The sequence below is a fragment of the Orbicella faveolata genome, unplaced genomic scaffold, assembly GCF_042242905.1.
Source record: "Orbicella faveolata isolate gen_17 unplaced genomic scaffold, um_ofav_v1 contig_15, whole genome shotgun sequence".
Taxonomy (NCBI): domain Eukaryota; kingdom Metazoa; phylum Cnidaria; class Anthozoa; order Scleractinia; family Merulinidae; genus Orbicella; species Orbicella faveolata.
In genome coordinates this window covers 4,645,001-4,658,450 of record NW_028301542.1, presented here as the reverse complement: position 1 = coordinate 4,658,450, position 13,450 = coordinate 4,645,001, and the positions used below count along the sequence as shown (strand labels likewise).

Genomic DNA, 13,450 nt, shown 5'->3' with positions numbered 1-13,450 from the left:
TCTGTTACGCTGTTTACACAGTTTGCGCAAGGAGGGAAGAACTATTTGGTGAAATTTGGCGCAAGCTACGATAGTTTTTATCGTCACACACGCACAAAAAATTTTCCAAAAATTGCACTTGTTTTGGAATATATTACAACTTGGCTAAAAGCACGAAATAGTTCAACACAGCATTTTGAAATATTGTTCGCGCTCAACTTGGTTTAATATTTAACCATTCTGTTGGAATATATTGAATGGTGCTACAGGATTTGGCCAAACATGAGCAACAATGAAGGAATATGTTGCCACGAAATATTGCGCCCGTTTAATTAACATTAAAGCAAAAAAACTGGAAATTGCAGCTGTTCATCAATGCATTCTAGCTTCAGTACAATTTATCACCAGTTATGTCGTTTCTTGCGGTTAAATCACGGTTGCATTTACAAAATAAACTTTTTCATGAACTTTTCAACCTCGGGTTTAAAATGGCTCTCTTATCACCAGCTGCAAACGGCGCGATGGCAAACACAATGCTACTTAGCATTCGCGTTGCTTGTGGGTGAAATGCTCTTTTAGCTTTTGTTCCTTCTTTCGTTTTTCAATTCTTTCATAAGGCGAATAAAACTTGTAACCTAACTCAACCGGATCGTCTCTTTTTCCTTCTAAACTGTTTAACACATCCATTTTCAAACAACAAATGTTTCTTCTCGGCTTGCAACACAATTTCGTGAATTCAGCTAACGTTTTTTTTAACCATCTAAGAGTTTCTCCCTCAGCGCTAGCATTTAGTGGTAGTTTTTACATAACGTTGGGTAAGCAACTTTCGGTTAAATGAAGGAGGAAGCAGCGGATGTAGATTTGTCGTGTGCTGTATTTTTTGACATCAGAATCTCATTCAAAAAGGACTGAGAAATCGTTGGTATTGTTTCAATAAACTTTCCTGATGCACAACAAGGTTTAATCATCGTTAAAATTTACAAGCCTGAACTATCACCTGCTATATAGTAGCTTATTGTGAACTTACAATGTAAACCTGGACTAGCTGAAACTCGGCAACAGATGAAAGTTCATAAATTTAAAATAATGCTCTTTCATAATAACATAATTTTCAAAATACAATTTTTCTAGTGAAGCGACTTTTTAACAGCTAATGCACAACTAAACTAAATAGACGGATAATGTCGAGGCCATTAACATCTTCCTGAATTTTAACTAAAAGCTAATTAGCAATTTGTTCTCATGACAGGTAAGTATCACGAAAAATGGAAATAAGACTCAAGGCCAATGTCTTTTAACTTCCCTTCAGTAACGTAAACACATCAGTTAGATGGTTTGTATGTTCTCAGCAGTTACTTGACCCAGACACTGCGCACGGAATCAACGATGAAGGCTGCAGGGGTAACATTGATGGTGAGTGAGGGAATGAATCTATAACAGACTAAACATACTTTACAAAAATGCGTCAGCGTTCTTATATCTCTATTATGCCTAATACTGTGGAGTAGTGAATTTTCTTTATAACCTAAGTGTTCATAATTCTTTTTAGCGTTCTTTTAAAACGGCCCAGTGCCATATGTGAGTTGAGTTTGTAATTGTTTCTCGCCTTGCTCCGAGGGTTTTTCTCCGGGTTCTCCGGTTTTCCTCACTCCACAAAAACCAATACCCCAAATTCCAATTCCAGGACAGAGGACGGAAATGAAAACCAGCTGATGTGGCTTCTTCTCGAAATATTTTAATATATTTTTATTTTATTTTGTTTGTATTTTAAAATAATTGATTGAGGGGTGTATAGCACTGCACTCCAGCAACAGTGTGAATTTTTCGAAATTTGTAGCCTTTTTAGAAACATCTACAAATGTCAGTATTGTGCATAGATGCTGCAAATATCATATTTAATTTTGCTAGTTATATAAGACGGCATTCATAACAACCGACTTCACAATCAGCTTTCATCTGCTTATCGAAGCAAGAGTCCCTAAAAGCTTTCACTAGCTGCAGAATCTTGAATTGGTTTAGCTTAATAATGAAAAGTACGATGGAGAAATCGCATGGGTAACGACACCATAATCAACAACGACAAAATATGCCGGGATGTCAGCTCCATATGAAAAAACTAATACTTAGAACACATTCATGTTTAATGAAACGTTAAGTTTGGTGAATGAAAATGTAATCCTCAAAACGGTTAGAAGGTTAATTATTTTGATCTGGGGTCATTAATATTACCCTAAGGCCCATTAGTTTTGGCTACTTCTGAGTTAAAAATGTCGTGAAACTTAACACGGTTTTTCGCGCCTTATCGAAACTAGCAATCAGTTTAGGATAATCAGCTGCATGAATGAATTAAGGAATCCTTCTGAGGGAAGGTTTCAAAAACGTAAATAAATAATGCGATTTAACCATTGTGCTAAATATGTTTCTCCTGTGTTATTTATTGCAACGTTTCTTTCGTTCCAATTCGTTCTTATCAGCTCCAGTGTACAAAAGGACTCACAAGGAATTCGAGCGAGATCGATAAACTTTAATAAGAGCCTTACGAAATAATTAGCACATTTACAGCCAAAGTAGCTTTCAGTCGATATTACCTATGCATTGCATACCGAATTATTTGGTTAGAGTTCCGGCAATTAACCCTTTTTTCATAAAAGCTTAAGGTGGCTCCCTATAGTTTAACGATCGCACGCGCGCTGAGGACGAAAGCTTAAGTATAACCTGCGCGCGCTCGAAGCTAAACGTCGGTGTTTTTCAATATTTTACGACGTCAACATGAACACAAAAAGCAAAACTGACAGTGAATGTTCCCGAGTTTCCTTCGGTGAAATTCCGTAAATTTGGCAGACTGGTAGTAAAATTTAACTTTAGTTGGAGCCTGTTTTCATCTTTAAGACCATTTTTTTTTCGCAGCGGTAAAAGACACAAATTTGCAAAAATTGAAAAAAACTGCCTGTACAAACCCTACTCTTTTGTGTTTAAAATTCATATCCCGCAGGATGCGATGTGCCGTGAAAATTTTGGAAGATTTCACCGAAAGAAATTTAAGAAAATCACAAATAAAGCCATAAAAAAAAGGTAAAAACGCATTTTTGGGGGCATTTATAATTCAAGACTAAAACCAAAAATTTTAACAGAGATGATGGTAAAACACTATTTAATCATTGCTTATTACATGTAGTAAGTTTGAGGGGACTGGGTGTAAAAAAAATGCAAAACAGCATTCAAAACATAACACTTGCGCGCGCAACGCCATAAATGATTACGCTATGGAACAACCTTAACTGGAAAATTAATCTGGCCTGAACTAAAAATCCATTCCGCAAAATTAGAACTTTAAACGTATCGAATACGGTAATTAATGTCCGTTCGGCTCGGATTTCGTAAATAGCCTATTTCGCTGGTGTTATTAGTTTTGGTATGTACAATATTTTCTTTTCCATCGAAGAGAAACTAAAAAAGCAACTAAGGAGCAAAGGAAAGAAAAGTACAAGGTTGTTCTGCCAGCAGTGAAAAGTTTGAGACGCAACAATGAACTCAAAAAGAATGTCCGGTCATAAGTATTGAGAGTGAACATGATTTTGAACTGAGCTGCAAGGTTCAATCTTCTTACCATCGTTTCAGTCTGGGTTCGGAAATAACCTTCATATCCTACATAACAACCAAGTCACTCAACAGCTCAACAACAGTCGCAAACACGCAAATTCTCCTTACTTGTCTCCGCTTATTTCTAATAGATCCTAATAGTGCTAGTTCAGACATTTCAATCATTTATCAGTGCCTGGGAAGTAAGACAATTTCTCCTAATACCTCGCATTGTAATGATAATTTGAAGGGAAATATTTAGCCGATTACGTTTTAGAGATTAACTGACCTAACCAGACGAGCGCAAACAATCAAATTCACGGGACTGGTAACAAAGACCCTTTGTGCTAGTGCAAGGGGTGATTTGATAGCATTTCCGTAGAAGATCTTATCTTGTTTTTTTGTAACAAACCTTTAAGCTTTACTCTATGCCCTTATTTGATAGCCGTCGTGGATCTGGATTTTATCAATGTTCAGGCTTTTTTTTTTTCATGAAATCAAAGAACGATAGCACAAGCTTTCTTCCTGAAACGATCTTCTGTTCACATATTTCCTTCATCAGCTGGCCCAGTTGATTTAGGACAACTGCTAAAAAGGCTACAACTCCCTTCAGTTGCAGGGGCGTAGCTAGGGGGGGCCCTGGGGTGCCCGCGACTCCCCTTTTGTATGCCTTTTTAAGTAAACAACCTACAACAGGCGGCAAAAATGACATGACAATCTGGTGAGTACCCTCACTTTGACACAGTGTGACCCCCCCTTTGAAAAATCTAGCTGGCTACGCCCCTAAGGTGGTCAGAAAGCAGATATCCTTAGCTACCGCACCTGGCTTGGAAACCTATATCGATACCAGTTCTGCAAAATGTTGTCGTTATTCGCTATCAAGACAATTATGGAAAAGAGACTAGGCTTGAACGAACAAGCGGACGACAAGCAGACTCCGCTCGTGCCACAATGTTTAATCAGCTGATGTTTTCCTTGACTCTTTCACACCTAAACTAATAAATACATTCAAACCGTCAGACTTAAAATTTTGCATTTGTTAAATAACGACGAGATGACGCCGAAACGTAATGTACTATCGTTTATGTTTCTTTTAAATAGGAAATTTCTGCTAATATTTTGTTTTTCTATCTACAGGCTTGCATAAATTCACTCGTTGTGTTGATGTCAGGTGAGTGTGTCCGTTTTACCAAGTAAAGCTATAATAAATTGTACTCAAAATTCAAGTGACGATTTAAAATCATGATTACACGTCGCCTCTTCAGGACGATGTAATAAACCTTTTCCCTCTTTACTAGGTGCTGCTATAACGCAGCCGACTCCCACGGCACCCGTGACTACTCCCACGGCACCCGTGACTATTCCCATGGCATCCGTGACTACTCCCACGGCATCCGTGACTACTCCCACGGCACCCGTGACTACTCCCACGGCACCCGTGACTACTCCTACGGCACCCGTGACTACTCCCACGGCACCCGTGACTACTCAGCCGCCCATTAACGGTAAGCTGATCAGTTATCTTTTAGCTGCTAAATATTCTCTTTTGTCCACCACACGGTGCAGTCAAGTCTCAGTACCGGATAATCGCCGCTAAGTTGGCCAGGAAGATAAATTTTACACGAGTTGGTGTCTCTAACTTAGAAATGCCAGAATAGAAACAGCTTTGAATTTTAGCTTTTGGGAGCAAAGAATCAATCAACGATATATTTTATTTTCAGAATGTGGCGGGATTTTGAACGGGTCTTCGGGATCATTCTCGACTCCTGGATATCCTTCGTCTTATTTTGATGACTTGGACTGTACATGGACATTACATATTCCTGTCAACGGTTCCCTCAGACTTGATTTTCTAGAGTTCGAAACAGAGTCGAAGTAAGTCTTAGTCATAATTGGATCTGATAAGAATTAATTTAAAACAGCATGTTAGCAAAGTAAAGTGAAGTAAAGTAAAGTAGAGTAGAGTAGAGTAGAGTAGAGTAGCGTAGCGTAGAGCGGAGGGGAGTGGAGTGGAGTGGAGTGGAGAGGAGAGGAGTGGCGTGGCGCGGCGTGGCGTGGCGCGGCGTGGCGTGGCGCGGCGTGGCGTGGCGCGGCGTGGCGTGGCGCGGCGTGGCGCGGCGTGGCGTGGCGTGGCGTGGCGTGGCGTGGCGTGGCGTGGCGTGGCGTGGCGTGGCGTGGCGTGGCGTGGCGTGGCGTGGAGTAGACTAGAGTAAAATAAAGTAAAGTAGAGTAGAACAAAACTTTATCTAAACAGGGTAGCCCGTTCAGCTCAAAGGCTGGTATCTGTAGGGGCCCTGTATAAATAACATCGGGTTAAAAAAAGAAATTTATGTACACATATTAAAACTTTATAACTATACTTTAAATACAGAAACTACGTTAAAAATCTAATTACAATACTGAAATACTAATAGAAACCACTAAGAACTATTACGATAATAAAAACCCTTTTGCACGGCGGCAGAAAGTCTGTATGACTTCGGCCTTCGTTATGTCGGTGGGCAGCTCATTAAAAATATTCGCTCTGAGAATTAGTACTTCTTTATAAAGCCATAATCAATCTTAATTTGCTAAGCGCGTTTTCTAGTTTGACTTGGTTACATGGTTTTTCTCTGAATCAATTCTTATTGGTGTTTAACAAATTTGTTATCGTAAAAAAATTATTTACATTTCGTGTGACAGGACTCCTGTGTGTAATGATTCGTATGCGATAATTTCTGTCAGTACCAGTAGAAAGTCTTAGCCTTCTTGCCTTTGTACGTTGTATAGATATGCTTTTCCTGCCCTTACTAGTTTTTCCCGCGCTTGGTACTAGTTAAAACGTTTTCCTGCCCTTCGAACCAGTTACAAGTTTTCCCGCGCTTAGTACCAGTTACAAGTTTTCCCGCACTTAGTACCAGTTACAAGTTTTCCCTCTCCTAGTACCAGTTACAAGTTTTCCCCATGCTTAGTACCAGTTAGAAGTTTTCCTGCGTTTAGTACCAGTTACAAGTTTTCCCTCTCCTAGTACCAGTTACAAGTTTTCCCCATGCTTAGTACCAGTTAGAAGTTTTCCTGCGTTTAGTACCAGTTACAAGTTTTTCCCACGCTTAGTACCAGTTACAAGTTTTTCCCACGCTTAGTACCAGTTACAAGTTTTTCCCACGCTTAGTACCAGTTACAAGTTTTCCCCATGCTTAGGACCAGTTAGAAGTTTTTCCCACGCTTAGTACCAGTTAGAAGTTTTTCCCGCGCTTAGTACCAGTTGCAAGTTTTCCCGCGCTTAGTACCAGTTACAAGTTTTCCCGCGCTTAGTACCAGTTACAAGTTTTCCCGCGCTTATTACCAGTTGACCGGTCCCTTAGTTGCAAAAGTGTAAGTTATGCACGACATAATGTGACACATGGCTCGAGGTCAGACTTAATTTACACGTCAATAACCCAGTACCACGTTTTCTTGGAGCTTCGACATTGTCGAGTTAACCGACCGATGAGTTAACCGATAATGCCACACATGGTAGGATGTGATGTGATGTCACACATTGTATAATGTGACATGATGAAACGTGATGTCACACATGGCATGATGTGAAGTCAGTCTCACACCTAATTTATACGTCAATAACCCAGTACCATGTTTTCTTGCAGCTACGACTTTGTTGAGTTAGCCGACAGCTTAGGACAGGGAGTAACAGACCGGCTCAGTGGTTCTAAGGCGCGATTTAATGTCACTGTTGAAGGCAGAACAACTCAGTTATTGTACATCAAATTCACTTCAGATTCTTCTGTGACAGAGCGAGGTTTCCTGGCTGAATACAACATTACGATTAATGCACGTGAGTAATTTCTTATACAATTTTAAGAACGCCAAAGTAGAAAATGAAAACACACTTAATCGATTTTGTAACGCCATGCTATAAAAAAGGTAAAAGATTACCAAGTTAACATAATGATAATAAGTCAAGTTAGGCTACAGGTAAATTAGAACTTGCAAAACTCGATAAACAATTACTGGATGACGTTTTAGTGATATCCACAATGATCAAACTCAAGGAAAAGTGTTTTAAGCCGAAGGCTGAGGCTGATAATTCTGTAATAATACCATTTTTACGGAAAGTGGCAGGAAATCTTCGAGAAATCGATTAATTAGTAACTCAATTCAAAATCTGTACATTAAATATATGTTTTTCTGTTACTGTAATTCATCAGTGCCTGTGACACGCGAGGTGACACAACCACCCGTTACCACCCAGCCACCCCTCACTGGTAAGCTAACCATCTGTTGACTCTTAGATATCCATTATTTTCTTCGTCAAGCAAGCAAGGTTTCCAGCTCCGGATGATTGATTTCAGTGCTGGTCAGCGACCTTCAGCTCTCGGTCCCGTCACCTTCACATCTCAACTTAAAGAATTAGGACAGTCTTTAGATTTAGATTAGATCATCGTCATTATCGCCTAGTATTCCCAGAGAAAATGGATGGTGGTGTTCGGCTCCCTTACCCTATTTAAGGCCTGACCAAAAATTCGATACCCTATTTAATACCTTACCCTTAAATCAATACCCTGTTTCAGACCTGCCTTATAATTAGCTCTTTAATTTGGACCGATGTTAAAGACATTGTGAAGGGCTTTTGTTGATGGTCTTATCGATAATGATGAAAAAGTAGGTTCTGTAAAAAAGAAACATACCCAGTTCAAGACTAGGATACAAAACCATACCTTATGTATGACCAAAATGGCCAAAATCTATACTCTATTTCTGACCAAAACGGCTAAAAATCATACCCTTTGGGGCCGCACATACCCATACAGCCCATGTAAGGGAGTACTCCCCGGGCATTATCGTCTGATGTAATTTCTCTTTTTCTCCTGGTTTCTGTGAGTTGGGGGATGCTTAGTTCCTTGCGCCCGAGTGGGGGATAGGGCCGTAGTTGGGGGATGAGTAGAACCACAAAGGGAGCCAGAGGTGCCTTTACGAGTCGACATCCAATCGCACCCTCCTTAATTAATGTTAAGCGCCATGACTGAAAATATTTTCGGTCATGTGTGAACTGAGGATAAGTTCAACCTTCAAGCAGTGCCGAATGTTTAAGATTAGAGTAAAAGTTTTTTTTTCTCATATTGTCCCTTGTTCATTTCTGCTGCACGGAACCCGTTGCAATTAAGACCTTAAGCCAATATTCTTGGAGCACAACCCTCACATGACATATTTAGATCAATTTTTCAGTTGGTCTCTTGACTCTTCTAACTGAAAAATTCCAGAATGAAAGCGGTAAAAAATTTAACCATCAATTAACGAGGCAAACATACATTTAACAATATTTTTTTCAGAATGTGGCGGAATGTTGAACGGGTCTTCAGGATCATTCTCCACTCCTGGATATCCTTCACAGTCTTACTCTGTCGATCTGACTTGCGTATGGACTTTGAATATTCCCACTGATGGCTTTGTTACAATTGCATTTCTGGCGTTCGAGACAGAGCAAAGGTAAGCCCTCGTCATAATTAGAATTAAGAAATTTAGTTTAAAACAGTATTTATTTACTGTTTGCAAGTAATCAGTTTTGCTCTGCTAGGCGCGTTTTCTCACGTTTGACACTATGGTTTTTAGTTCAAGTTTCAGATTCAGATTTGCATTATTGGCAATTTTTACAAATCTTATACTGACTAAATTACTACATTAACAAGGGAATTACAGAAATGGAAATAAAGAAAAATGGAAAGCTTAAATCAACTGAAGATAATATGTAGTCAGTGACGAAAGAAGCTTAAGCTTTCGAGTTGGTCACCGACACGAACAAACAACTGGCAAGACATATATTACTACAAAAAACGAAAAAAACAAGTGAAATTGAATATCAAATATAGTTATAAATTAACATATAAAAACAATAAACGTATTAGAGTAAACTAAGTTCTAAATTTTAATAACAAAGAAAAAACGAAAGGAATTGTGGTAGTTGTAGTCAAATGACGACAAAGTGAAAATCTGCTATTCGTTCAAAAAACGTATGAAGTGACGTGATATCATGCATGACATGATGTGAGGAAATGTCACACATGGCATGATGCGACGTAATGTCACAAATGACATGATATGACATGATGCCACACAAAACATGATGTGACGTAATGTCACACATGACATGGTATGACATGATGTAGTGTGTGTCACACATAGCATGATGTGACATGATGTGACGTGTTGTCACATATGACATGATGTGACATGATGTCACACATGGCAGGATGTGATATGATGTCACACATGGTATAATGTGACATGATGAAACGTGATGTCACACATGGCATGATGTGAAGTCAGGGTCACACCTAATTTATACGTCAATAACCCAGTGCCATGTTTTCTTGCAGCTACGACACTGTTGAGTTAACCGACAGCTTAGGACATGAAATAACAGACCGGCTCAGTGGTTCTAAGGCAAGATTTAATGTCACTGTTGAAGGAAAAAAAACTCAGCTGTTGTACATCACATTTACGTCAGACTCTTCTATCACAAAGCGAGGTTTTCTGGCTCAATTCGGGATTTCGTTGAGTGAGTATCCTTGTTTTAAAGTTCCACGAGGACCAAAGTACAAACACAGGGAACCCAGACAAACTGTTTGTGTGCTGTGCACATTTACATTTTTATAGCAAATGTATGGGATTTACAGAACACTTTGTAAAATTGCATCGCCTTTCGCCGTAACTGCCTGAGGGTCCCTGGGTTGTGTTGCGCTATTGACATCACTGCCTATGCTAGTGAGTATTGGTTTTGCCTTTGCCACCCTATCCACGGGAAGGAATTTTTAACGGCCATTGTTTCACTGTATCCAATCAGACAGAGGCCAGGGAATAGCGATTTCGCTCCGGCACAACGTTTTGTCGCTACGCATTCTGACGGTTTGGAAATTTTCGGTCCTGGGTTTTGTTTGAAGGCTAGTAGTGTGCCGTTTGGATGAATTTTCGATTGAATGATATAGGAACATTCACGGAACTTTCCTCTTTCCGCTGTTTAGTTTGGAAGCAGAGCGATAGGATTTCATGCCGAAAATCACCTCGGCCAGGAGATGTTCCAGTTTTGAGCCTTTGGACTTTCCACCGTTTTATTATTATATGTATGGTAAACTTCGAACGTAAACTGAATCCTTCAAACCTGCTGAAATTGGCAATTTTGAGCCAATGAACGACAGTACACCATATATAAGATATATTTACTTTTATTGAGCAAGTATTTGTTCATATTTTCGTGATTTTATGCAATTCGGCAAAGTGTTCTGTAAATCCCATACATTTTCTACAAAAATGTAAATGTTCACATCACACAAACAGTTTGTCTGGGTACCCTGTGGTACAAAACGAAAATACATGTACACCCTACATCTCATAATATTGTAAACCAAGTATAAAAAAGTATCATGTTAAAAAAGTATTGATGAGTAGCTCAGGCTCCACATATTTAAAAGTTAAATAAGTATGCCCAATATTGTGCCCTTCAGGGTTTTAATGCAATAGTGTTTTTATGCAATAGAGTCTCTGCGGCCATCGGTTACACCCCGTCCTGAGAATTGTCCCTGTAAGTTAACAATATAGAAGCAATAGAAACAGTTATTTTGGTTTTGTGTTTCAGATATGGAAGTCCTTGGCCATTGGCTGCTGGACGGTCAAGACAAGCTTGTAAGGTTGGTGATGATTTTCTTCCGCTAACTGGTCAGGGCGCCGGACTTGAAATCCGTAATTCATGGAGTTCAAGTCCAGTAACTTCTGGCCACTTGCTGGAGGTTTTTCATGGTAATACCAAGTACAACTCCTGGGCTAGGCGTGTATAAATTGGTAACTGGCTCACCTCCTGTCAGTTGGGATTTTAATCTTGTTGAATTCCCTGCCCTCAGCTAGGCGTGTCTTTCACCTGCAACAACTGGAACAGAGCCTGTCGATCTAGAATTAGCCTGCACAGTCACAGCAGGCGCTGTAACTCAACTACAAACTGAATCATGGCGCAGAGTTCCATTGTCTCCAGAGACGGACGGACGCCAAAAACAACGCTTAATTTGAAATAATTGTATCTAATATTTGCTTGCTAAACCCCAGTAGGACTTGACTAAAACAGTTACCGAGGATAAACAAGTGTTTTCTCTCTCTTTTTTCCTACAGCTTTGATAGCTTGCCACTCTTCGCTGAGGGAAGAATCCCGGGCAGTAAGGCCGCTTTTTTCAACCAAACAAATTCTTTCGCCAGTACACCGATAATTAATCTTAACGATCGGAGTTTCACCATTGCCTGTTGGATTAAACAAACAGCATGGGTTCCCGAAGGGTTGGCAGCGATTTACGGCGACTGGTATTTTCCATGGCAGTTTCTTTTAAGCGTTAAAGACCAGAAGATCATATTTCATCGCCACCAAAACGGGGGTGAAGTATGGTGGTCCTTAGAGAGTACCAAAGTTAGTTTGGACACGTGGACCCACGTGGCTGTCACATGGGATCACACGAGAGATACTGTGTTTATCTATGCTAACGGTCAAGACGCAGGGCACAGATCATACATCCCAGGAGCCCCATTCTTTCAACCCACTGGGAAACTGTACCAGATTGGTAACGACGGTCATACGGATGATCATCAGTTCCATGGATCTGTAATGGATCTTTATGTCTTTGGTACGGCATTGACGCTGGATCAAATCAATAAACTAAGGGGTGAGCTTTACGTTACTACCCATTCTATTAGTTACTGCAACCCTTCACCTAACCCTTTGCGCCAGAGTGACGCATAGTGCCCCCACATTCACTCTCCATGGACTCTTGTCTTGCGCTGAGGCACGCACCTCACTCCACTGCCACCCTGCTCTGGAGCTCTCCCTTTCTACTGCACGTCGCCACGTTGTTTTGGCCGAACTCTCTCTCTCTGTCTCTCTCTTTCCCGTGCGAGCCCATGTCAGGGGGTTACGGCAATGAATACGTTCAGGGTTTTTGTTTAAGAGGATTTTTCTGTTGGTTTATCATACATTGAAGTAGTTTTGCTTTAAGAACGAGGTTTCCTTCTGAGAAAATTTAGATTACGTACCGGCTAGCCACTCAGGGCGTCAAATATTCTCAAACCACAATGATATGAAACACGAAAAAAGCTTTATATAGGAGGGCCCTATAATGATAAGTTATTTTGTTCTTGAAAAACCTAAATCTTGATATAGCCCAGGGCTTTATATTCGTGCGCGTAGTGGCTCATTATCAAAAGATCTTAAACCTTAGATTTCAGGCAGGAGTACCTTTGACGGTCTGACCGGAGATTTTTCTGTAATTACTGTTAAAGGCATTCCTGTTATTGTGAACACAACGAAGATAGTAACGGGGGAATCTTTGGGGTAGTATAGGAACCTCCCTCGGAAGGGGCGTGCCCGATTGATGGGTACAGCGTTTAACACAGTGAAGTGATGCCACACGGGATAAAAAGCGAGTGGCACCCAGTTACTATGAACAGAAACGCAACCAGTTATATGCTCCATCTCAACTGTGGCAAACAGTATGATGTAGCAATTTCCTCACAAATTGGATATGAGCAAATTAATTTGAGCGAGAGCAAGATATCGAATTTCAAGACCGTTGGAGGTACTATCACACTGTAGTGTGACTTTAAATATGGTACTAAGTAATCCATGGGTTGCACTAGCAAATTTACTGCAGATATCATTCACTCAGGGTGATACCACAATATTAATAATGACGTCATATATGGCGTCTCACAAGAGTGGTAATGCATCAAAATTTGCTGAGACCTAGGCCTTGGCGGAAATTTTGATAAAAACTAGCTTAACGGTGATGGCGGTTGGTTCATTAATAATAATAATTACGGCAAGGAACTTTGCTTTTCAAAAACTGATTTACGGACCCAAAGTCCAAAATATTCTGTTGTAAAT

General features: G+C 40.1%; 2 protein-coding genes across 2 annotated transcripts in view; both read left to right on the top strand.

Annotated features, from left to right (window-relative positions):
* Positions 1 to 222: 222 nt before the first annotated feature.
* On the top strand, positions 223 to 7,380 carry LOC110063440 (blastula protease 10-like). The gene is made up of 5 exons (XM_020770424.2): positions 223 to 1,392; positions 4,696 to 4,729; positions 4,857 to 5,063; positions 5,280 to 5,433; positions 7,185 to 7,380. Exons 1-5 carry the CDS (start codon positions 1,366 to 1,368, stop codon positions 7,378 to 7,380), a joined length of 618 nt encoding a protein of 205 aa, XP_020626083.2. The 5' UTR covers positions 223 to 1,365.
* Positions 7,381 to 7,717: 337 nt separating this feature from the next.
* Positions 7,718 to 13,450, top strand: part of LOC110063442 (uncharacterized) — a 22,104-nt gene continuing 16,371 nt past the window's right edge. Inside the window, exons 1-5 of the mRNA XM_089288063.1 lie at positions 7,718 to 7,802; positions 8,868 to 9,024; positions 9,912 to 10,093; positions 11,168 to 11,219; positions 11,692 to 12,233. Of these exons, the coding sequence (XP_089144189.1) occupies positions 7,718 to 7,802; positions 8,868 to 9,024; positions 9,912 to 10,093; positions 11,168 to 11,219; positions 11,692 to 12,233 (1,018 nt within the window). The remainder of the gene's footprint in view (positions 7,803 to 8,867; positions 9,025 to 9,911; positions 10,094 to 11,167; positions 11,220 to 11,691; positions 12,234 to 13,450) is intronic.

Coding starts and splice junctions, on each gene's coding strand:
- LOC110063440 (XM_020770424.2), top strand. CDS start 1,366: ATGAAGGCTGCAGGGGTAACATTGATG. Junction 1,393..4,695: donor CTGCAGGGGTAACATTGATG/GTGAGTGAGGGA, acceptor TTCTATCTACAG/GCTTGCATAAATTCACTCGT. Junction 4,730..4,856: donor ACTCGTTGTGTTGATGTCAG/GTGAGTGTGTCC, acceptor CCTCTTTACTAG/GTGCTGCTATAACGCAGCCG.